A 25,112-nucleotide genomic window follows, 5' to 3' on the forward strand; every position below is an offset into this window, starting at 1 on the left:
CCGGGAGAGGATATAGCTTATCCATGGCTCTGCCGACCTTGAGGGAGGTCTCCGGAGAATCCCATTCCCTGGATAACAGTTGATGGAACGTGGGCTGGGAAGGAAAGGACCTACACAGCGGACGTAGACCAGCCAGAAGGGGGTCCCCTTTCTTCGCTGCTGCATTAGGCTCAGGCGCGTCCTGAGGGGCCTCAGTGTCCAATTCCTGTAGGATATGTGGAATGAGGGAGTCCAGCTCATCCCTCTGGAAGATCCGCAGGACTCTAGGTTCATCCCCTTCCAACTGAGCCGTAGTTGAAGGGTCATCCGGATCCAGGTCCTGCTGAGGAACAGACCCCCCCCCCCCCACACACACACAGACGGGTGTACCAAATGGACCCTCTGAGCGCTTGAGGTGGTCGGAGGTACCCCTGGTCCCGGGACCGCTGACTCTTGGGCACTCTCCCATGGTCTGGGCATTTCCCAAGACCTCAGTGGAATCAGCCATTCTGGGTACCTTAGGAGGAGGAGGTCCCGCCAAAAATTCCTGGTGCTGGCCCATTCTGTGAAGCAGGAGAACAAAATCCATGGAAAACTGAGATGGCCTCGATGGAGGAAGAGTGGGAAGATCCCCTGACGGAGGAAAAGGCTCCAGAGGTGGAACAGGTGTCAAAACCAGCGGCTGAGATGAAAAAGGAGCATCCTGCTCTTCTCCTGTTAGCGCTGGAGCAGCCGAGTCTAGAGACAAAATGGCCACCGTTCCTGCGGTCAGCGGGATCGGGGCCGGCCCCTGAGCGTTGAGGCGCACCAGAGGACGAGAACCAGAGCGGCCCGGCGGTCGAGAGGGAGAACCTCGACCCGGGCTCTCCACAAGCGCGGCACCTGGATGAACGAGGCATGGGGAACCCCGATGGAGCTGCGAGGGAACCAGCTGTTCTTAACACGAGAAACAGGCAAGGTTTAAAGCAGCGGGAAAAACCTCCACTTCAGCCTGTTCTTCCTCACGCTCACCAGGTTCGTGGCTGGAAGAAGCGGGTAATAGCCTCCGCTTCAGTGCTGCTCTCTATCGCTCAGCGACCCACAGATAGAGGCACAGAGGAATAACGCCTCTCTGTGCCGGCTGCCCCGAGGAAAACGGCATCTCAGGGGCAGCGGGTCGGATAGCAGCCACAGGGGGAGAGGTCGGCACCACAGACTTGCACCCCGGAGAGAGGAAATAACCTGTCAAAAGGAAATCAAAGCAAACTTACCCCGACAACAGAGATGGCAGAGGTGGGGAGAGCTGCAAATAGTACTGCCTGCAAGCAATAGAATGCTCCCACTAAAACAGGAGCGGAGGCTACAGGAAAGCTCTCCAAATAATTCCCTCAAACTCAAAAAAAATTTTTTTTTTTAAATTAGACTTGATCCATCCAAAAGAAAGGAAAGCTGAGGAAAATAGAAAAAATTCCTAAAATAGCTTTCTAGTCATCTCAGTGGGGAACGAAAGCCACCACTGTCATCTGCTGGAGTCAAGAGAATACTGAGGATTAGTAGAGGGTGCACTACCTTATAAGGAAGCATCCTTCAAAGTTCTCTCTGACGCCATCTGCTGGAAGGGGACATAACCCACTGTCTGGACTGATCCTGGTACGTACAGGGAAGAAGCAATCACTAAGGTCATTGCTGTCGCATCAAAGGCTTGTTTAAGGATGGATTCCATCTGACTATTATGCACATCCTTCAAGACCACTCCTCGCCATTGGGAGAGTTCGCTCCAAGGCAGCGCAGACCAGCACATCCACCAAATGCCCTCTCACTGCCAGATCCAGTGAGTATAGAGCTTCTAACGCTCGTCCCCCGTATTAAAACTTGCTTCTGGGGCGCCCCCAATCCAGGTCAATCAACTCCTGGATGGCTTCCAGTAGTTGGAAGTAGCAAGAGGCTTTCCGTAGGGAAATCAGACTGGACCAAGCAATCTGGATCCTCCTCCATGTTGTCCGGGTCCCTGCTAGGGATACCCCTAGTGAGGCAAAGCATGCCTTGAGGTCTGGTGGGAGAGGGAGGGCATAATGGTTGAGTGTCTATCCAAACGGGCTAGTGAGGTAGCAGACTGCACCTGTACGAAGGCATGAAGGCCCTGGAAAAATAATTTCATCCAAGAGAAGGCGGCCGGGCCCATGCCTAGCCCAGGAAGTACTGGGGTAGGTGCCGCTGAATTTCCCTGTCCCATGGACGGCCTGGTCCTGGGGGTACTCAGATCTTGGGTACTTCCAGTTAAGACTGTGGCTAACCAATCCTCTGAATGGGAGGATCCGGGCTTAGTAAAATCCGAGGAAGCCAACTCTCCTTGGACTATGTCAGTGCTGACACAGATTGGAATTCAGGTCAAGCTGAGAAGCCTTAATACGACAAGCAGCACAGAGAGCAAGGCGCTTAGGTTTCTTGGTTGCCGATGCCATTGATGGCGGTAACTGTTCCAGTCGGCTTGTGCTTAGACTATATGCGCACAAATTTAGAGCGCCTAGATGGGGCGCGGCGAAGTGCATGCTCGGTCCCTGCACTCAACTTTTCCTGTATGCGCTTACGACTTTGCGCGCTTAAGTTCACGCAGTGCTTTCGGAGTTGTGCGCGTAAGTACGCATTGGCCGTATCCTGCGTGTACCGATGTCCTATGTAGGGCCATCCAACACAAACGTGCGCAAGATGGCGCCGATGAGGCTGACCATGAGGTGTGCCTAATGCGGGACCTAGCCCACCAAGGGCTGCTCAACCGCTTCTTACAGCCACTAACCTGGTGAGCGTGAGGAAGAACAGGCTGAAGCGGAGGTTTTTCCCGCTTCCCGCAGCTTTAAACCTTGCCTGTTTCTCGTGTTAAGAACAGCTGGTTCCCTCGCGGCTCCCCTAGGAGGAAAGACTAAAGAGGTTAGGACTTTTCAGCTTGGAGAAGAGACGGCTGATGATAGAGATGTTTAAAATCATGAGAGGTCTAGAACGGGTAGATGTGAATCGGTTATTTACTCTTTCGGATAGTAGAAGGACTAGGGGGCACTCCATGAAGTTAGCATGGGGTACATTTAAAACTAATCAGAGAAAGTTCTTTTTTACTCAACGCACAATTAAACTCTGGAATTTGTTGCCAGAGGATGTGGTTAGTGCAGTTAGTATAGCTGTGTTTAAAAAAGGATTGGATAAGTTCTTGGAGGAGAAGTCCATTACCTGCTATTAAGTTCACTTAGAGAATAGCCACTGCCATTAGCAATGGTTACATGGAATAGACTTAGGGGCGGATTTTAAGAGCCCTGCTCGCCTAAATCCGCCCAAATCCGGGCGGATTTAGGCGAGCAGGACCCTGCGCGCAGGTGAGCCTATTTTACATAGGCTCACCGGCGCGCGCAGACCCCGGGACTCGCGTAAGTCCTGGGGTTCTCCAAGGGGGGCGTGTCGGGGGCGGGCCCGGTCGTCGCGGCGTTTAGGGGGCGTGTCGGCAGCGTTTTGGAGGTGGGTCCGGGGGCGTGGCCGCGCCCTCCGTACCCGCCCCCAGGTCGCGTCCCGGCGCGCGGGGATTTACGTCGCCCTCCGGGAGGCGTAAATCCCCCGACAAAGGTATGGGGGGGGTTTAGACAGGGCCGGGGGGGTGGGTTAGGTAGAGGAAGGGAGGGGAAGGTGAGGGGAGGGCGTTAGAGGATTCCCTCCGAGGCCGCTCCTGATTTCGGAGTGGCCTTGGAGGGAACGGGGGTCGGCTGCGCGGCTCGGCGCGCGCCGGCTATACGTAATTGATAGCCTTGCGCACGCCGATCCAGGATTTTAGCGGATACGCGCAGCTCCGCGCGTATCTACTAAAATCCCGCGTACTTTTGTTGGCGCCTGGAGCGCCAACAAAAGTACGCCAACGCGCCTTGTTTGAAAATCTACCCCTTAGTGTTTGGGTACTTGCCAGGTTCTTATGGCCTGGATTGGCCACTGTTGGAAACAGGATGCTGGGCTTGATGGACCCGTGGTCTGACCCAGTATGGCATTTTCTTATGTTCTTAAAGCACACCTCTGAGGGATCTCAGAAATTCTCAATTGGGGGAGGGGCCATTAGGTATCACCGCAGGACAGCTGGGCTCAGTCTTTTCTCCAATTTAAGTAGAATTTTTTTTCTCCCAAAAAGTACAGTGATCCCCATAGGGAAAGCACGTCCTCCTCTCTGCTGGAGCCGGAGAAATACTGAAGGGCTGAGGTCACTGCAGGGGAGTATCTAGGGTGACTTCAGCTTTGAAACCTGACTCAGTCTCCATCTGCTGGCAGGAGAGCATATAACCCACTGGTCCTGAGTCCAGCTGGCTACAATCTAGGAAATCCTCTCTTTAGGGGCCTTGCTATTGCTGGGTTGTGTGTGAAAATGATAGTAAGACCCTTGAAGAGAATTGTAAGGTCCCAGGTACTTTTTGCAGCAGGCTTGGGCTGCATTGTGTATCTTACAGAACTGCAAAGAATAGAGCCATCTGTTTACTATTTATTTTCTTTAATTAAAGTTGATAGTGCTGGTAAGCAGGATGCCAGGTTTCTGCCTTAGAGAGAAAATGTAGTCGACAGTTACCAGGAAGCCTCAAACAATAAAACTGTTTGTTTTGCTCTTTTTTAAAGGAATAGCCAGTTCCAGGAACAGAGCCTGAACAACACACACTCCCTGAACCAAGCTGTTGTGGAGAAACCGCCTCCTCCTGTGGCATCAGCGAGCGAGGAGCCACAGCCAGAGCTGTCCCTCCAGGCCCCCGAGAGCGAGACCATCGATGTGGATGAACAAGTGGAAGAGGAGCCCCAGGCAAGGCAGCTGGAGCCCCCCAGCCGAAGCGAGCAGCTGTCTCTGAAGAAGCTGCGGGTGGTGCTCTTTGCCCTCTGCTGTAGCATCCAGCAGGCAGCTGAGCATTTCCACAACCCTCCCAGACGCATCCGGCGCTGGTTGCGGCGCTTCCAAGCCTTCCAGGAAGAGAACCTAGAGAGCCTGTCCGAGGGCAAATACCTGGGTGCAGAAGCCGAGGAGAAGCTGGCAGAATGGGTCCTGGCGCAGAGAGAGCAGCAGCAGCCGGTGAACGAAGAGACACTCTTCCAGAAAGCCACAAAGATCGGTCGCTCCCTTGAAGGTGGCTTCAAGATCTCGTACGAGTGGGCAGTGAGGTTCATGCTCAGGCATAACCTCAGTACGCATTCCAGGGTCGCTGTGGCCCACCCTCTCCCCAGGGATACAGAGGAGAACGCACAGAATTTCATCGAGTTTGTGCAGCGCCAGATCCACAACCAGGACCTGCCCCTCTCCATGATTGCAGCCATCGATGAGATCTCGCTCTTCCTCGATGTGGAACTGCTGAGCAGCGATGAGAGGAAAGACAATGCGTTGCAAACCGTGGGCACGGGCGAGCCCTGGTGCGACGTGGTCCTCACCATTCTGGCTGACGGAAGCCTCCTGCCCACGCTGGTCTTCTTCAGGGGCCAGCTGCTCCAGATGGGAGATGTCCCCGAATCCATCCTTTTGGAAGCCAAAGAGGATGGTTACAGCGATGACGAAGTGATGGAGCTGTGGTCATCCCGGGTCTGGCAGAAGCACACAGAGTTTCCCAGTAACAAAGGCATGCTGGTGCTGGACTGCCACCGAACGCATTTATCCGAGGAAGTTCTCTCCCTGCTGAGCTCCACCAGCACGCTCCCGGCTGTTGTCCCTGCCGGCTGCAGCTCTAAAATCCAGCCCCTGGATGTGTGCATCAAACGAACTGTCAAGAACTTCCTGCACAAGAAGTGGCGCGAGCAGGCCCAGGAAATGGCAGAGGCCAGCTGTGACTCTGAGATCCTGCTGCAGCTGATCCTCTGCTGGCTGGCCGAGGTGCTGGAGGTCATCGCGGAGCACCCCGAGCTGGTCCAGCAGTCCTTCCTGGTGGCCAGTGTGCTGCCCGGTCCGGACGGCACTGCCAACTCCGCCAAGCGCAACGCGGAAATGCAGGAGGAGCTGATCGGCTTGCTGGAGGAGCAGCTGAAGCTGGACGAGGGGCAGGAGGATGACACTGATGCCTGCAATGAGAGCCAGACTGAGGAAGGGGCTGACCCAGAGGTTCTACATCAGCTCTTTGAGGCGGACAGCGACACAGAATCCTTCTATGGATTTGAGGAAAATGATTTAGAACCTATGGAAATCTGAGCAGTTAGGTCTAGGAACACTCTAGAAAGATTTTCCCCCCCATCTCTGCTTTTTTTTTTTTTTGTTGTTTTTGTTTTTTAAAGTTGAATGAGGCCATTCTGCTTCTGTGGGGATCTGTGGGTCTAGGAACCTCTAGTTATCCCTCACATTAATATTTTCTTATGTTTCCTTGCCTAACTTTTGTGCTATTTTTTTAATCTGTCTTCAGTTTTTTTCTGAAAATATACTGTGGGTGAATTTTTTTTTTGTTTGCTTTACCTCACTGTATCATAGTTTTCTGGTTTTACTGTGCAAAATGTTTTGTCTGAGGGCAGTTCCTGAAGTGAGACATTACAGAATGTACCTGTGTGTTTCTTAGTGTGGCCTTTTATGGTTTTTACTCCACCCTGCTTTCCAGTAGCCAGGAATGAGCGGGTGTCTTGTGAAGGGGCTAGGCCTGGCCCGTGGGATTGAAGTGTGTATATGTAAGTGTTAAAACAGTTCCTGTGCTGCTCGAGGATAAAACCTGCTTCCTGGCCTACCTACGTATTAGCTGGTCCAATTTGTTTTTATTTTTCAGTGGCAGCTGAGACCATTTTTCTACAGCTTGCATGCATTGAGGGTTTTATAAAATTGTATGTTACAGTAGCAAGCTAACGGCGTTTTATCTCAACCGCACACAGCAGGGAGCACCCATGCTTCTTGCTTCAATGAGGTTCTCAGTAACCTAATTTTAATGAGGAGGAGGAGGAGGAGGAACAGCAGCCACTAATGTGTAAATGTACAGACATGGAACACTGAATAAAGCCAGGGAACCTGATTTATAAACCTGCCTTTTCTTGTTATAAGAGCCTTCCTGTGCTTCCTTTAGCCCCTGTAGGGGTAAATGTTTGATCCTTTAGTCCTACTTTAAAAGTGTGCTGTCCCATCCAGCTCTAGGACAGCTGAGGGGGAAGTAGGTGGATCACTGCAGCAGAAGCAGAGAGGGGGGTGGCCCTTGTTCACATTAGTATTACAGCAGTGACCACAGAAACCCCCACTAAAGGCTCAGCCTTGGTTATGTAAGTGCATCTCTTTCTAGCATTAGGGTAGGGCTGTTCTCTCCATGCTGCCTGTCTTAAGTCTCTGCCCGTTGGAGGTGGTATAAAAAACAGCAGCAGTGAACTGCACCCAACCCCAAAACAGTTTCAAGGTAACGAATGGTTAGAGGGGGGCTCTTTAAAGGGCTGAGCAGGGGCAGTGGTTACAGTGGAGCGGGGGGCGGGGGGGGGGGGGCAGGAGCCCTCTACCATGTTCTGAAAGGCTGCATGAGGAAGATCCTGTAACAAATCACACCCCTTCACTTTTAACCATTTATTTTTTACTTAAAAAACAAAAGCAAACCAACTCTTACAATAATATCAAAGCCAAAGATCGATGCAGGTGAAGACAGGAAACAGGTGCAGCTCCAGCCTCACAGCCAACTTCTGAATTCACTCAAATCCACTGGAAGGAGGAAAGAGGAAAGCCTGGGGTTAAAACAATACCCACTCCTCTCCAAGCCTTTTGGTAATGAAAATGCTCTTGCAGTGAACAGTGGCTATTAATATGGTCCGTAGAGCATGCCCCAATCCCATAAAGGTCATGGAAGCAGAGTGCAGCTGGGTTTTCTAAAGGGTGCTCTCTCACATGCCCCTGAATCCTGGAGGCCTTACCTCACCATGTTTGCGATTTCCCAGTTGGTCTCTGCAGCCAGGGGCCCTTCTATTTCTACACCACTCTCTGTCACCGTGGCAATCTCATACTGAGAAAGGAAACAAACTCTTTCAGTGGCAGCTGGAGCTTAGGAGAGCCCACGCCGAGCCCGTCTCTTGCTCTGACTACTCACCCTGTTGTAGGAGCGAGCATCCCTGTAGTACAGAATCTTCAGACAGCGTTCCACCAGCTTTCGTGCCTCATCTTTACTCAAGACTGGTTGCTTCTCCAAGATTTCTCTCATGAGTGGCTGAAGAGACAACACTAGCTCTTTAGTACCCAACTAGCTCTTGGCAATTGATGGGCTAGAATCATGTACTTTTGCCCAGTAAAAAAGAAAGGGAGGTAACGCTCACACCGCAGCAGTTACTACCATGAGAAGCTTGCTTGGCAGACTGATTGGACCATTTGGTCCTTTTCTGCCATCCTTGCTATGAGAGAAGGAATGGTCTAGAAGACTTAGACTGATGCTCTGCTGTTTTTTTTTTTTATTGGGGGGGGGGGGGGGAGATTGAAGCTAGCCCCTCTTATGGAAGAACACAGCTGTCAACAGCAGAAAGGCTAGACCAATGATGGCCAGCTACAGCACACCACTTCAATACCAACATTCAAGACCTAAGGGACTCTTCAGTACATTATAATGCCCCACATATTTGTATGGAGAGAAGGTAGCATGTGCTAATCATTTTATATAAAATCCTCCATACATACAAGTGCTAGAAGAACAGCTGCAACAAAGACTATAAAAAGAGTTACGCAAGATGGGGAATGAGCCGTCTGTACAGACAACTTTCATGGTTGCACTAGATATTAGGGGAAACAATTTTCAAACCTAGGCGGTAATCCTGCAGAGTAAGCCACCTCCAGTATGAAGTGGAGCATCTCCATAAAAGTGGTACTTGTTGGGAAAAGCTGTCTCCTCTTACCTGTGCCAGGTAGGCTCCAAACCCCGTTGCAATAATCGGGGCTTCGTAGGCAATGCCCAACTTGTCAACATAACCCAGAAAGCTGAAAACAGGAAAAAGGAAAGCACTGCTGTACTATCATTCAAATGTCAGTACATAATCAAGCTATCTAATCCCGTATGAAAATGAAGCAGCTGCAACAATAAATTGAGAAACTGAATGGTATATAGAGGTCAACTGTGGGACAAGAGACTAAATTATGTACCTAGCTAGTTATAGACAGTTGCCTGAGATCATCCTGTACACACACACACTCCCCCAGAACTTGCTTTGGGTCCCATGTCTTTTGTACTGCACAAGGCTATGTTTCCCTACTCTAGACTGTCCTAGCAGCAGAATCTAAATTATTAGGGAAGTAATTTCTCCATTTTCCGTAGTACGAGGGTAAGTCAGTAAGTAAGTCACAAACATACATGGGATTAATATTCATGAAATGTATTTAAATGCAAAAGATGAATTATTTACTGTGAAATATACAGCATATAGTCACAGTTTTTCTGGAAAAACCAACTACCGTATTTTCTGGCTTATAAGACGACCCCCCCCCCCCTTTTTTATACATATTTTTAAGAAAAAAAATAATTTTACACTCAAACAGGAGCAACCCCATCAATGAAAAGGCAACACTACAAATACCGTATAGCAGGCCCTAAAAACCAATACACCTCTTATTAGGAAAACAGAACTAGCAAGCAGCTATAGATCCCCACACAGAAATAATTGTAAAACTATACTAATAAGCAGAATAAATGTTTCAAAACAGCTATGAACAGAACATCCAACAATTAAAAACTCATAAAAACTATTATACATTCTCCAAACACCAATAAAATATTTCAAAAAAGCAGACAGATCACAATATTAAATTAAAATGGCAATCAAGAAAAATAAACTTAAAAAGCCACCTTTACTTACCCCCTCCAGCAGCTCTCCTACTCCTCTTCCATGCAGGCTGTAGCACACACCAGAAGCCGCAGTAGTGGCTAAGCTCTATACTCATGGTCCTCTTCCTTAGGGCCCATGTCTCTCTCACACACACACACCATACCAGTCATGCCCCCATGACCAGTTTCTGTCTCTCACACACCAATCATTTCCCAAACAGTCTTTGACACACACACCAGACACCTTCCTGAACAGTTTCTCTCATGCCATACACACACACACAGGCTTCCCACTCCCGTGTTCTGCTTACCGTACATATACGAGCTTCACACACACACACACACACACACCAGTCTCTCTCTCATTTCCATGCTCGCTCTTCACGTGCACAGGCTTCTCATTCCCTGAATCACATTCTCTCACATTCACACACACCAGTCTCTTTCACACACACCGTCACCTTATCAAGCAGTCTCTCTCTCATGCACGCACACACACAGCCCTCCCACACCCATGCTCTCTCTCACATAATCAGGCTTCTTACTCCCATGCTCTCTCACATACCCAGATTTCTCACTTCCATGCTTTTTCTCTCTCTCACACTCACATACACATCAGTCATCTCTCTGAGCAGTCACTTTCATTGTCTCTCACATACATACACACACACACATGAGCTCTCTGACCAGTTTCTCTCAATCACACACATGGCTCTCAATCAAATGCATTCTCTCACTTACCCAAAGGCTGGCTGCTTCTCTCTCTCTCACTCACTTCCTCTCCCCTCCCCCAAGCACAAATAGTAGCTGCAGCAGCCTCCTCCTCCAGCCCCCACAGGACAAGAAAGAAGAATCCCATCGGCCGCGGGAGGCTCATGCTACTGTCTCCTTTCCCTATTATCAGCTGCTTCGATTGCTCGGGGGCCGATGCTGCTGTCGCCGCTATTTTTTCATGCGGTACGGCTTTCTCCTTCCCGCGCACCACACTGTGTATCACTTCCTGTTCCGGGTCGGGGAGGCGGGAAGAAGAAAAGGCCAGCCGCGGATGGCACAGCTTTTTTTTTTTTTTTACACCGCTGCTGTTCCCGCTGGGCTTGAACGTGCTGATAGCCCAGCGGCAACAGCAGCAGGGAAGGAAGAGCAGCGGGAGAGACCGGGAGCACGCGACACACCTGCCACACCGGTGAGAAGCGCTGCCCTATAAGACGATACCCGGCATATAAGACGACGCCCGACTTTTGAGAAGATTTTCAGGGGTTAAAAAGTCGTCTTATACGCTGGAAAATACGGTACTTTTCAACGTAATCGCCGTGAACATTTATACATTTGTCCAAGCGTTTGAAAAGTCCGTCAAAACCTTCTGTATAAAAGTCTTTTGGCTGGCATCGTAACCAGAGCTTCACCTCTTGTTTCACTTCATCGCTGGTGAAATGTTTACCACTGAGATGGCTTTTCAGTTTGCCAAACAAGTGAAAATCGATGGGTGCCAAATCCGGATTGTATGGTGGATGTTAAAGAACTTACCAGTGCAGGTTCGCAATTGTCTGACGACTCTCATTCGAAGTGTGTGGTCTGGCATTATCATGAAGAATCAGCACTCCTCTTTTTTCCAGATCTGGGCGTTTTCTACGAATAGCTCCTTTAAGCTTTAATAGAGTAGCACAGTAGGAAGCCGAATTAACAGATTCACCACGCTTCTGAAAATTGGTTAAGAGTATCCCATCTCGGTCCCAAAACATAGTCAACATCACCTTTCCTGCAGAAGGCACAAGCTTGAACTTTCTTGGTGTTGGTTATCGTGGATGCTGCCACTGCATGGAATCACGTTTCGCTTCTGGTTGATAGTGGTGCACCCACGACTCGTCACCAGTAACAATACGTGACATCATTGATTCACCTTCGTTTGCATAACGGCAGAGATTTTCCAAACAGACACCCATCCGATTGTTCTTATTGTCTTCGGTCAGCTGTTTGGGAACCCATCTTGCACAGACTTTGCGAAAGTTCAAATGCATCGTGCACTAAGGAATATGCTAATCCGTGAGAACACCCAATTTCTTTGGCAACTTCGTCAATTGTTACCCTCCGGTTAGCGCGAACCATCTCTTCAACCTGCTTCACAGTTGCCTCTGTCGCAATCTCTACAGGCCGACCAGGTCTGGTTTTGTCGTTCACGTTGGCACGTCCTTGTGCAAATTTATCGGTCCAGTTATAAATTGCTTTACGCGAGAGACATTTCTCTCCCTATACTGGATACATTTCTTTATGAATGTCTTTTGCCACTAAGCCCATAAAAATCGGACAACAGCACATTGTTCTTTGACCGTACAATCTGACAAGGCAACCATTTTCCTTGTGTACACAGCCCCTGCGCATGCACAGTTTAAATAACTATTTATGTACATAAGCACTTCTAAGGTGCTGCCATCTATGGAATATGACATTACAGATATATGTTTTATTACCTTAGTAGAGAGATTTGTGACTTACTTACTTACCCTCGTATAAACAGATGAACTCAGGACTAATGGGTTATGCTCCCCAGCCAGCAGATGGAGTCAGATTTCAAAGCTGAGGACACCCTACATACACCCCTGCAGTGACCTCAGCCCTTCAGTATTCTATTCAAAAGCCACTGTGGACATACTATTGAAAAAAACGATTAAAAATGGATAAGCATACCTGTACTCAACCAAACACTGAACCCCAGCATAATATAGATGCTGTGATCAAGGGACTGGATAACTGCTTACCCGTAATCTCTTGCAAGAGATATCCATTCCATAGGCGAATCATTGGCACCGATCTTGGGCAACAGGGGGTGGGTGGTCGAGTGCATCTGTCTACACTAAGGAAAATGAAATTTCTCCATTTCCTAGCATGTAATCAGATGGACTCAGGACCAATGGGATGTACAAAAGCTATTCCCACTTGGGGCAGGAGGCTGCCCGTGGTCCAGTTAAAACCACCCTTGCAAAGACTGCGTCCTCCCGGGCATGTACGTGCAGTGAATAGAATCTGGAGAAGGAATGCAAGGACGACCATGTCACCGCTCGGCAGGTATTGACAGCAGCCTTGCTTCTGCCCATGAACCCTAGTGGAATGAGCTTTAACCTGAGAATGTAATGGCTTTCCTGCGACCAACTCCTTAATCCAGCAAGCTATGGTAGCCCATAAAGCTGGTTTACCCTACTTCCTTCCACTGAAGGACAAACAGGCGGTCCGTCTCTTGGACCGGTTCTGAAGCTTCCAGATTCTGCACCAAAGGTCTACTGCCGTTTAAATGGTGGAGGCGGCAGAACTGTTTCATGTCCTTGTGCTTATCTAAGGATGGCAACGAAATGGACCGATTCAAATGAAACTCCGAGACTACCTTGGGCAAGAAGGATGGAACGGTACAAAGCCATAACGCTCCTGGACTCACCCAGAGGAACGGTTCCCGGATACAACAAGGCTTTTAGTCAGAGATGCAATGGGCCGAGCATATAGCCACCAGGAAAACAGTTTTCATGGTTAATACACGCAAGGAAAGACTGCACAGCAGCTGAAAGTTGGTCCCTGCCAAAAATTTCCAATACTAGATTAAGATTCCACAAGGGAACAGGCCACCCTTTCAAAAAACAGGCCCTGTCTGGATGAGAGAGGCGGGTTCCGTTCACCTCACCCCTGAAACAGGAGAGAGCAGCTACATGGACCTTCAAGGAGTTAAGGGTCAGAACTTTATGCAAGCCATCCTGCAAAAATTCCAGAAAGTAGGATTCTGACCGCCTGAGTGGGGGGGGGAACACTGCGTTCTTCGCACCAGGCCTCAACTACTCTCCAGACCCGCACATATGCTAGGGATGTAAACTTCCGAGAGTGGAGTAAGTTGGCAATAACTGCTTCAGAATATCCTCGCTTCATCAGGCAAGCCTTCTCAAGGGCCAGACCGTAAGACAAAATCAAGTTGGATCCTCGTGAAGGACCGGTCCCTGCTGAAGCAGTCCCCTGTAGGGTGGAAGGCACAGAAGGGGTCTCCACATGTTCGTATACCACGGATGCCTGAGCCAATCCGGAGCAACTGGTAGCACTAATCCACTGTGGAGCTCGATTCTGTGAATGACCCTGCCCAGCAGAGGCCATGGAGGGAAGGTATGGGGAGTGGAAATCCGAATGAACTGTATTCGATGGGGGGAGAAGGGCTGATGTGCACGGAGCAGGAGAGAGACCTTGGGGTGATGATCTGAAGTCGGCAAAACAATGTGACAAGGCGATAACTAAAGCCAGAAGAATGCTGGGCTGCATAGAGAGGAATATTGAGTAAGAAAAGGGAAGTGATTATCTCCTTGTACAGGTCCTTGGTGAGGCCTCACCTGGAGTACTGTGTTCAGTTCTGGAGACCGTATCTCCGAAGAGACAGAGACAAGATGGAGGCGGTTCAGCGAAGGGCAACCAAAAAGGTGGAAGGTCTTCATCGAATGACTTATGAGGAGAGTTTGAAGAATCTAACTATGTACACCCTAGAGGAAAGGAGGAGCAGAGGTGATATGATACAGACTTTCAGATACTTGAAAGGTTTTAATGATCCAAAGACAACGACAAACCTTTTCCGTTGGAAAAAAATCAGCAGAACCAGGGGTCACGATTTGAAGCTCCAGGGAGGAAGACTCAGAACCAATGTCAGGAAGTATTTCTTCACGGAGAGGGTGGTGGATGCCTGGAATGCCCTTCCGGAGGAAGTGGTGAAGACCAGAAGTGTTAAAGACTTCAAAGGGGCATGGGAAACACTGTGGAGCCATAAAGTCTAGAGGCGTGAATGAATGTGGAGCCATAAAGTCTAGAGGACGTGAATGAATGTGGAGCCATAAAGTCTAGAGGACGTGAATGAATGTGGAGCCATAAAGTCTAGAGGACGTGAATGAATGTGGGAAAAAAAGGGGGGAGTAGCTTGCTTTTTACGGCAGTTACTACCCCAAACCAAATAAGCCTGTTACTTCACTTTCAATGCATATCCAGCATAGCTCTCTGCTTCAACAGCAGGGGGAATGAAGAAAAGTGGATCTATATAGAGACAACCAACAAGGACTAAATTACATAGTCTGTGTAAACAAATAAGCATGGGTGTAGCTTGCTTATTGCGGCGGTTACTACCCATAACTAATTAAGCTAGATATTTCACTTAGATGCAGCACCAACACGGCTCTCTACATTAATGGTGGGAGTGGAAGGGAAATAGAACCAAAAGGTTACTACGAGCCAAGAGTTACAGATAAGTATGAGAAAAAAAAAGTGCGAAACTTGCTGGGCAGACTGGATGGGCCGTTTGGTCTTCTTCTGCCGTCACTTCTATATATAGCAACTCTTCTTGTTCAGACCTGGCCGGAAGAGCGTCGATCCCCAGGGACCACCGATCTTGTCTGCAACTGAAGAATTGAAACCTTAACATTGTGGGATGCAGCCAGCAGCTGGATAGACGGGAGATCCCCGCTATCTATCAGCTGAAAGACTTTGGTAGACAACACCCACTCTCCTGGATCCAGACTCTCCTTGCTTAGAAAGTCTGCTCTGATGTCTTTTCCTGCGTTGTGGGAGGCTGAGATTATCTGTAGATGTATTTCTGCCCATTCCATAAGGAGATCTATCTCCTGTAACACCTGCTGGCTCTTGGTTCCTCCCTGGTGGTTGATGTAGGCTACTGTTGTTTTGCTGGTACTATGCGGACTGCTTGACCCTGGAGTCTGTGGCTAAATTGTAGACATGCTAACCTGACTGCCCAGGCTTCCAGGCGGTTAATGTTCCAGAGGGCCTCTTCCTTGGTCCAACGCCTCACGGTTGTCAGTTCTTGAAGGTGAGCTTCCCAGCTCGCATCTGTTGTGAGGACCAGATAGGTTGGGAAGGACAGGGGTACACCCGTTCTCAGATGAGGTTCCTGGGTAAGTGGAGATGAATTGAATAGCCACGAGACAGCTGGTTCCAGCGTGCCAGTAGTGAGCATTGAAGTGGCTGCATGTGTGCACTTTCTCATGGCACTACTTCCAGGATTGCCGCCAAACAGAGGAGTTGGAGATAGTTGATAGCTCCATGTGGAGCTATCAACTGACATACTTGGGACATCAAGTTCCTTATCCACATGGGTGGAAGAAGACTTTGCCCTGCTTGGTGTCGACCTGGACTCCCAGATATTCCGGGGGGGGGGGGGCTTGAAACTTTTTTCCCCAGGTTTACGACCCGAGTTTCTGAACCAAGGAGGTCACCCTGTTGGTTAGCTGGAGACTCTCTTCCACAGACTTGGCCCAGATCAACCAGTTATCCAAGTACGGGTGTACCAGGATTCCATCTTTTCTCAATGGTGCCATAATCTTGGAAAATGTTCGGGGGGCAGGGGCTAGGCCAAAGGCTAATGCCCAGAACTGATATGGGTGACCCAGTACCACAAAGCGTAGGAAACAGTGTTCTTGACGGATTGGAATATGTAGGTAAGTCTCGGATAGGCTTTCCATAGGGAAATCAGAATGGGATTCTTCTTTGGTTCCGTCAGTCTGCCCCCAGAACTCCCAGCATCTTTAGGGTCTGGGAAACCAGATGTGGCAATCAGTCTCTATGGAAAAACCGTAACATGATCCAATAGAGTTCTAAGCCAGGGGGAATTTCCCCATCTTCCAAGGAATCCATATCCTCCTCTTCGTCCGTGCCCCTGCGCGGGATACCCTTGGTGAGGTGAGGTCTGCCGATAGGACTGGGAGAGGAAGGGCTTACAGGCTGAGGTTCCATCCGGACAGGGGCAAGTGAGGTAGTAGACTGTGCTTGTACAAAGGCTTGAAGGCCCTGGAAAAATTCCACCCAAGGCAGCCGGGTCCATGCCTAGCCCAGGAGGTACTGGGCTAGGCACCGCTGAATTTCCCTCTCCCATGGATGACCCAGTCACAGGGGTTCTCAGATCCAGGGTACTTCAACTTAAAGCTATGGAGGACAACTCTCCCTGGGCTTCCTCACAGTGCTGACATAAGTTGGAATCCAGGTTAGATGATGAAGGCCTAATATGACAAGCAGCACAGAGAGAAAGGCGTTTGTTGCTTGGCTGCTGGAGCCAGTGGTGGTAACTGTGCGTACTGTTGGCTCGCGCTTAAAATTTTATGTGCACAGATTTCGGGCACTTAGGCAGGACGCAGCAACGTGCCCGTGCGCCCGGCTTTACCTGTATTCTGTACTTAGGTTGTACGCGTTTGCATGCAGCACAGAGCTGACGCACTGAATGTGCCGACATTCTGTGGAAGGCAATACATGCACCAAGATGCGCGCAAGATGGTACCACCATGGCCTACAGCGGGGCCTAGCCCACCGGAGGGCCATTCAACCCATTCAGAAGCCCCCTTACCCCAATGAGATCAGAAATGATGTCGGTATGGCAAGCTGCAAAAGGAGACCAGAGAAAGTCTTCTCATAAACCCCTCCAAACATCTCTGAATCGTAAATCACCTTTTTTTTTTTACTTATCTGGAGTAGGTCCTTACCTCCTGAATACAGAGACAGGCTCTAGCTGCGGGGGAGAGGGCTTTGGCAATCACCGCTGCGTTCTGCTTCCTGCACCAGCTATCTTTCAGCTGCTCAAGCAGCAAAGTCCAAGGCATACCTCTGAGGGACCTTGGAAATCAGGAATTCTCAAGTGGGAGGAGGTATCACAGCAGGAGAATGGGACTCAATTTTTTTTTTTTTTTTTTTTTTACACAATTTAAGCATAGACTTTCTCCTTCCAAAAACTACAGCAATCACCATAGGGAGAGGTACATCCAACCTATCCACCATCTGCTGGAGAGGGAGAGATACTGGACTGCTGAGGTCACTGCAGCAGTGTCTGTAGGGTGATGTCAGCTTTGAAATCTGACTCCATCTCCATCAGCTGGCAAGGGAGCATAACCCATTGGTCCTGAGTCCAGCTGGCTACACCATAGGAAATTCAAAGGAAGTTGCATCTTACCTCTCCCCGCCATAAAAGCCTCCAATGACTACAATGTTCCAGAGGGGGTTCATCCTGCTCCTCCGGTTGTACATGACTCTGGTCAGCCAAGAGTGAATGGCCTTTGGGCTATAATTATGCCCATCTCCAACCAACTCCTCATCAATTCTGGAAAAGAATAAATGGCAGCAAAGCACTCTCACCCAGAAAGATACTAAAATTCTAAATTTATTTTAAACATAGGGATGGAACAGCTCCCCTATGAGGAAAGGCTGAAGAGGTTAGGGCTGTTCAGCTTGGAGAAGAGACAGCTGAGGGGGGATATGATAGAGGTCTTTAAGATCATAAGAGGTCTTGAACGAGTAGATGTGAATCAGTTATTTACACTTTCGAATAATAGGAGGACTAGGGGGCATTCCATGAAGTTAGCAAGTAGCACATTTAAGACTAATAGGAGAACATTCTTTTTCACTCAACACACAATTAAGCTCTGGAATTTGTTGCCAGAGGATGTGGTTAGTGCAGTTTGTGTAGCTGGGTTCAAAAAAGGTTTCGCTAAGTTCTTGGGGGAGAAGTCCATTAACAGCTATTAATCAAGTTTACTTAGGGAATAGCCACTGCTATTAATTGCATCAGTAATCACCAACAAACCTCTTTCCCTTCTTACTCAATTCTCCAACTTTTACTGTTTCAAGGGAAAACCTTGCCCGGTGGTTTTTGTACGGAGGCTTGATATAAGGGTAACCGATTTGCAGCTACCCTTTTTGTTAGCCCCCGTCTATTATTCATGAAAGTATCTGCTTTTTTATTATTATTATTTTTCTAATGTTTTTTTCTTAAAATCCCTTCTCCCCGGCTGCTTATCCGACCCAATATATTTTTTTTATTATTGTATACTTATCAAGGTCGCCGCCTTTAATAATTCTCATGGGTTTGGATCTGCCCGTCTGACATTGGCCATGTTTCGGCACCCGCAGTCCCTGAAGCAGGCACACAGTGCCGAAACATGGCCAATGTCGGACGGGCAGATCCGAACCCATGAGAATTATTAAAGGCGGCGACCTTGATAAGTATACAATAATAAAAAAAATATATTGGGTCGGATAAGCAGCCGGGGAGAAGGGATTTTAAGAAAAAAACATTAGAAAAATAATAATAATAAAAAAGCAGATACTTTCATAAATAATAAAGAATAATAGATGGGGGCTAACAAAAAGGGTAGCTGCAAATCGGTTACCCTTATATCAAGCCCCCGTACAAAAACCACCGGGCAAGGTTTTCCCTTGAAACAGTAAAAGTTGGAGAATTAATTGCATCAGTAGCATGGGATCTTCTTAGTGTTTGGGTAATTGCCAGGTTCTTGTGGCCTGGCTTGGCCTCTGTTGGAAACGGGATGCTGAGCTTGATGGACCCTTGGTCTGCCCAGCATGGCAATTTCTTATGTTCTTATATTTGGGAAAAGGCAGGTAATTTTGACCCATGCTCACTTAACTTCCAGTAGAGAGCAGGAATGAAAAATAAAGTCCCTCTGAGTATGGGACAGAAATTGAGGATGCTAGGTGACACAACCCGCTGTCGCCAATACACTATGGGCCTGCTTACGCAGAAACTAAGGGAATGTGGGATGTTGGTAGCAACAATACAAGTTAAAGTCGATCTCCCATGAAAACATCAACAAGCGGATTTAAGGTAGAAGGGTGTAGTGGGAAGCAAGGAAAGGACCTCTACAAAGAGCAGTCACTTACACCATCTGGTCCAGGACCTGTTTCAGGTACTGAAAGTCTGCATAATCTCCCGATGCCCCCAGCATTGTATTATCGTTAACTTTCATGATCCGGGAAATGTTCCGAAAGCGAGCCAGAGAGCCATAGGAGCCCAGCGTGTCAGCGGCGATGATCACTCCCCCGGAGAACTTCACTCCGAGGACGGAGGTGCCCGTCACCATGGGGCTCCTGGGGAGGGGACAGAAAGCAGTGAGGCTGAAAACCGGAGCTCCCTCCCCACCCTATTCTTCACCAAGAGATAGCAGCATGCGGGATCCGCTACCCCCGGGGCACTCGGCAGGGCTCGGGTCTCTCCCTTTCTCCTTCCCCGGCAGGGTGCCGGTCTTTCTCCCCTCCTCATCATGACTCGGCAGGCCGGCGCTGTAGTGAAAGTGAAACCACCCGTCGGCGCTCTTTCTCTCTCTCCCTCCCCGCTCTTCTCCCCGGCGGCCACTCACATCGTGCGCCCCCACGCCTCTCTCCCCGGTTCTGAGGCGCAGCTCCCGGGCAACGAGTAAAACTGCCCCGGCGCCGGGCCGCTGTTCCAAAACCTCGTCCCTGCTCCCTCCATGACTGCGCGGGAAGTGACGTTAGCAGACGCCGGAAACTGTCACCGCCGCCTCCCCCACGCCTGGGACATCTTATGTGTGGCCGGAAGCCAGCGAGAGGAGCGAGGCTGCGAGGGAAATGCAAGACTTCTGACATGGGATGAGCAGGAAAACTTCTGTAAACTACAGGATCCTGCCCGCAGCTAGAACTGAAACTAGCACCAGACCCCACTTAATCATTTGATTTTACTGCTATTACTGTTATGTAATATTGCACCTTTTATTGTAACCACTTTATATATCACTTTGGCAGCACATGTACAGATTGTCATGCCAATAAAGTTTCCAGAATCCGAAAACAAATGCACATCTGGCAAACGCATTCCTTTTTTCTTTTTTTTTTACTTTTGCTTCAGCAGTTTCCCCCTGCTCTTTTACACTTCCAGCTCAGCTGGGATCGGGCTCCAGGAGCCTTCAGTCACAGCTATTGGGGGATTTTATTACACAGGGCTCACTTTAGCCCAGTCATTTAGCCCAGTCATTGCCATTGTGGATAGCCTGAAAACCCAACCTGTGTGAACGGCACTCCACTCTAAATCATTTATTTGTAATCTCTGGCCTTCCCAAGAAACTGAAAACTGAATAAATTTAAATCACATCAGAATTGTTACTCAGGAAGGAGCATGCGAGTCCTGGGACTGTAGTTCATGGCAAGATTTAAAAGCAAGTTCCCCATGCTTCTATAACTGCTGGTCAGCAAGGAAGCTTAACAGGCACATGGGGATGCGAAACATGCATTGCTTTAGTTTCTGCATGCACAGTTAAGCATCACTTAGAATACTTTTTAACCTTGTGGAGTAGAGTGTGTAGGCTGTATATCAGAAAGTGAAACATGAGCGCTCTGTTAGCCCACTGAAAATGAGCACAAAAACATTCCAGAAAAAAATAAAATACCTTTATAAGGCTAAAAAAGATTTGAAAATGTGAAGTGTGTTTTATTCCTAGTGTGAGAAATGATCTTAAGTGTTGCTATTTCAGTAATATAGAAGGAGTTTCAGCCAGGAGACTGGGTGCTGATAAAGGTGTGGAAAGAGTCCAAGTTACAGCCAAAGTGGGAAGGTCCATTCCAGATCCTTTTGACCATAGAAACTGCTGTGCGGACAGCCGAGAGAGGGTGGACCCACCATTCTCGAGTTAAGGGACCCGAGGAACCGCCTGCAAGCCCTCTTCAGTGGACAGTAACGAACACAGATGATCCACTCAAAGATTACTAGAAAAGACTAAAGGTTTTTGTATGAACAGTCAGCCAAATGTTCCTTTGGGCTGGGATCCAGGCCCAGATGATGACCCTGCCTGGGACCCAGTGACTAGGTTTGATATTCTGTGTGTACCCTTAATTGTTGCATGGACAACTGGGCCGGGGACATATCCATTGTGGGAGGGGGGGTTTTGTGAAGTAGAAAGATTAAGAATAGAACAAGGGAAGTGCCATTGATTAGGTCTAATAATGGGGAATTGGTAACATTCTGGTATATCACCTATGAGGACCTAGAAGGTTGAAGGCACCCATGGTATTTTTTAAGAAAAAGGGGGGGTGAGGGCTGTTGAAATCTTTGAGCTGATTTATGTGGACAAATTGTCTCTTATTATAGGGGCAATTGGGCAACCTTTTTCTTAAAGAAAATCCACTGAAAAATGTCTAGCCCTATGTGGGCAGAAGGGCTGGAAATAAGGATACTAGCTTTATTAATAATAATAGGACCAGCTGTCCTCTGGTGTGTGTGTAAGTAGGGGTGGTGTAAACAGGAGAAAGGAAATGATGATATGGATATTTGTTCCACTGTTTTGCTGGATACCCACACAGGCCTATTACAATTGCAACCACCTGGAGAATTATTGGAAACAGGACAAATACCTTGAGGGTGGTGATTATCCAATAAAACGGTGGTTCAGTGTAACCAAGGGTGATGATCTGTATACCCTAATTTTTTATGCCTGCCAGATATTAGATAGTGGTTCCTTAGATGCACAGAGGTGAATGAGTAGTGCTGAAATGGATATGTGCCCAGAAGAAGCAACGAGTGGTCCAACCCTTCTAACCAGGGGCCAACCATGTGAATCCTGGAGTAGTGTATGGTGGGCCACAGGGTTTAACGATTGGACACCACCATATGCATGGAAGAAACCATTAAAAAAGTCTAATAAAGGGGAGAACCAGCCATGACTGTGAGAATTTAAAGTGCAACACTTTGGGGCGGATTTTAAGAGCCCTGCTCGCGTGCCGGCGCGCCTATTTTCCATAGGCCTGCCGGCGCGCGCAGAGCCCCGGGACTCGCGTAAGTCCCAGGGTTTTTTGTCGGGGGCGGGGCCGATTGACGTGACGTTTTGGGGGCGGGCCGCAGCATTTTGGGGGCGGGCCCGGGGGTGTGGTTTCGGCCCGGGGTGGTCCGGAGGCATGGCTGCGCCCTCCGGAACCGCCCCCGGGTTGCGTCTCGGCGCGCTAGCGGCCCGCTGGCGCGCGGGGATTTACTTCTCCCTCCGGGAGGCGTAAATCCCCGGACAAAGGTGGGGGGGTTTAGATAGGGCCGGGGGGGTGGGTTAGATAGAGGAAGGGAGGGGAAGGTGAGGGGAGGGCGAAAGCGAGTTCCCTCCGAGGCCGCTCCGATTTCTTGGAGGGAACGGAGGCAGGCTGCACGGCTCGGCGCATGCCGGCTGCACAAAATCGGCAGCCTTGCGTGCGCCGATCCTGGATTTTAGCAGATACGCGCGGCTACGCGCGTATCTACTAAAATCCAGCGTACTTTTGTTTGCAACTGGTGCGCCAACAAAAGTACGCGAACGCGCATTTTTTGTAAATCTACCCCTTTAATATTAACTATAAAACCGGAAATCTGGAAGGGGTGGGGACCGTATAGCTCAGTTAACGACAAGGTAGCGAGAACATATGGGCTGGGGACCTATGTAACAGGGACTGACCCACTAGGGAGGTTCAGACTTATCCTAGTGGAACCAATAAAAAAACAATCATGGGGGAACATTCCTGAGGTTAAGCCTTTTGAGCCACACATAAATGACCCCAAGATAGTACAGACTATGACTGTTAATGATTTAAGGAAAACCCTTGAGATAGAGACAGGATATGGAGAAATAAATGCCTGGATGGAGTGGATAAAATATACTGTGAAAACCCTGAACAAAAGCAACTTACGCTTGTGCTTCTGGGAAATCTACAGCAGAGAGAGTGCCATTTCATTTTGGATGGGATGACAACCCAGAAGAAACGGAATGCATCCTGGCCTTATATCAGGATGAGACGACCTGGAATAACACCACTTGTAAGTCTCTGGCCCTCCTAGTCCCTGCCCTGAAACCGAAACAGGGGCGACAGGCACCTCCAGTATTCTCCCCAAGTTCTGGGGAACACACTGCCTGCCTCTCACGGCAGGGGTCAATGTACATCCAACAAATAGGAGAACTGGGTACCTGTACAGCCACATGGAATGTAACAGGGTGGAAAGGGGTTGGAAATTATTCCAATTTGCAAGTAGCCAAAGCAGACTTATGGTGGTACTGTGGAGGGAGAATGATAAGACCTGCATTGCCCTCCAATTGGTCTGGCACCTATGCGATTGTACAATTGGCAATTCCCTTCACCCTGGCATTTAAGAGAGAAGGAAAAGAGCCCACAAGAAAGCGGAGGGACATCTTAGGCCTGGAAAGGGATATTTTATTTATTTTATTTATTAAGGCTTTTATATACCGACTTTCTTGATACAAATCAAATCAATTCGGTTTACAATGAACTAAGCAGAATATACAATTAACCAATCAACAAGAGATACAGAGCATACAGTTACATTATAACAAGGAAGCCTTAACTTGGAGTAGGAAAATAAAGAAGGGGTGAACGGAGTAATAAATATATAAATAAAATGAAATAAAATAGAATAAATACTATATACAGAAGAGGGGGCAAGGGGCCAACCTCTCTTTAATGGATATTATGCATGAAAAATGTGGAGAGTTTTGTTTACAGAGATGTGTGGTGGACAATTCTAGATCAGGCAATGGAGTTTGTGGTGGGGAAGGCTTGGCTGAACAGCCATGTCTTTAGTTTCTTTTTAAAAGTTGTTAGACAAGTCTCCAGTCTGAGGTCCGGAGGCATGGCGTTCCACATGGAAGGGCCTGCGGTAGAAAAAGACCGGTCTCTGAGGTTTGCGTGGTGCACTAATTTGATTGTAGGAACGTGTAAAGATCCCTTGTAAGCATCCCTTAAAGGCCTGGCTGTCGAGTGCAGTCTGAGAGGATGAGACAGGTCAAGCGGGGTTTGATGGTGGATATTTTTATGAATGATTGTGAGAGATTTATGGAGGATCCGGAAATTTACTGGGAGCCAGTGGAGATCTTTTAGAATGGGAGAAATATGCTCTCTCCGATTGGTATTTGTCAAAATCCTTGCCGCTGCATTTTGTAGCAGCTGGAGCGGTTTAATGGTAGAGGCTGGAAGACCATGCAGAATGGAGTTACAATAGTCGATCTTGGAGAACAGAATGGCTTGGAGGACGGATCTGAAATCGTAGTGGAATAGGAGCGGTTTGAGTTTTTTGAGTACTTGTAACTTGTAAAAGCACTCCTTAGTAGTGTGTTTTATAAAATGCTTTAGGTTCAGGTGACTGTCGATTAAGACTCCAAGATCTCTGGCGTGTGATATATGTGGAATATTTTGTGATTGGAGAAGTATGGGACTACCTTCTGGAGTAATTAGCAAGAGTTCGGTTTTAGAAGTGTTGAGCACAAGGTTGAGGCTGGATAAGTAGTGGTTTATAGTTTGTAGATGAGAGTTCCATAACCTGAGTGTTGAGTCCAATGATTTGGATATAGGGATTAAAATTTGAAGGTCATCTGCGTAAATATAAAATTTGAGTTTGAGGTTTGAAAGTAGGTGGCAGAGGGGGAGAATGTAGATATTAAACAGGGTGGGTGAAAGGGAGGAGCCCTGGGGGACGCCAAAAGGAGCATTAGTATGAGGTGATTCCATGTTTTTAATTTTTACCTTATAGCCTCTATTACTGAGGAAAGATTCGAACCATCTGAGGGCTGAACCTGTAATTCCTATGTCTGAGAGTCGGTTTAGGAGGATGTTATGATTTACCGTATCAAAAGCCGCAGAGAT

At 48.4% G+C, this 25,112-nt stretch overlaps 2 protein-coding genes across 5 annotated transcripts in view; one reads left to right on the top strand and one right to left on the bottom strand.

Annotated features, from left to right (window-relative positions):
* The window catches only part of POGZ (pogo transposable element derived with ZNF domain), a 62,193-nt gene extending 55,261 nt beyond the window's left edge, over positions 1–6,932 (top strand). For all 4 annotated transcript variants that reach the window (XM_029580277.1, XM_029580280.1, XM_029580279.1 and 1 more), the window contains exon 19: positions 4,591–6,932. In XM_029580277.1, coding sequence (XP_029436137.1) covers positions 4,591–6,133 — 1,543 coding nt within the window. In that variant the 3' untranslated portion in view covers positions 6,134–6,932. The remainder of the gene's footprint in view (positions 1–4,590) is intronic.
* Positions 6,933–7,450: 518 nt separating this feature from the next.
* On the bottom strand, positions 7,451–20,010 carry PSMB4 (proteasome subunit beta 4). The gene is made up of 7 exons (XM_029581268.1): positions 19,850–20,010; positions 19,374–19,580; positions 17,650–17,796; positions 8,773–8,854; positions 7,980–8,096; positions 7,807–7,895; positions 7,451–7,597 (listed from the first exon to the last, which is right to left on the bottom strand). Exons 1-7 carry the CDS (start codon positions 19,960–19,962, stop codon positions 7,585–7,587), a joined length of 768 nt encoding a protein of 255 aa, XP_029437128.1. The 5' UTR covers positions 19,963–20,010; the 3' UTR covers positions 7,451–7,584.
* Between the last annotated feature and the right edge of the window lie 5,102 nt (positions 20,011–25,112).

The sequence above is a fragment of the Rhinatrema bivittatum genome, chromosome 16 (genome assembly GCF_901001135.1).
Source record: "Rhinatrema bivittatum chromosome 16, aRhiBiv1.1, whole genome shotgun sequence".
Classification (NCBI taxonomy): domain Eukaryota; kingdom Metazoa; phylum Chordata; class Amphibia; order Gymnophiona; family Rhinatrematidae; genus Rhinatrema; species Rhinatrema bivittatum.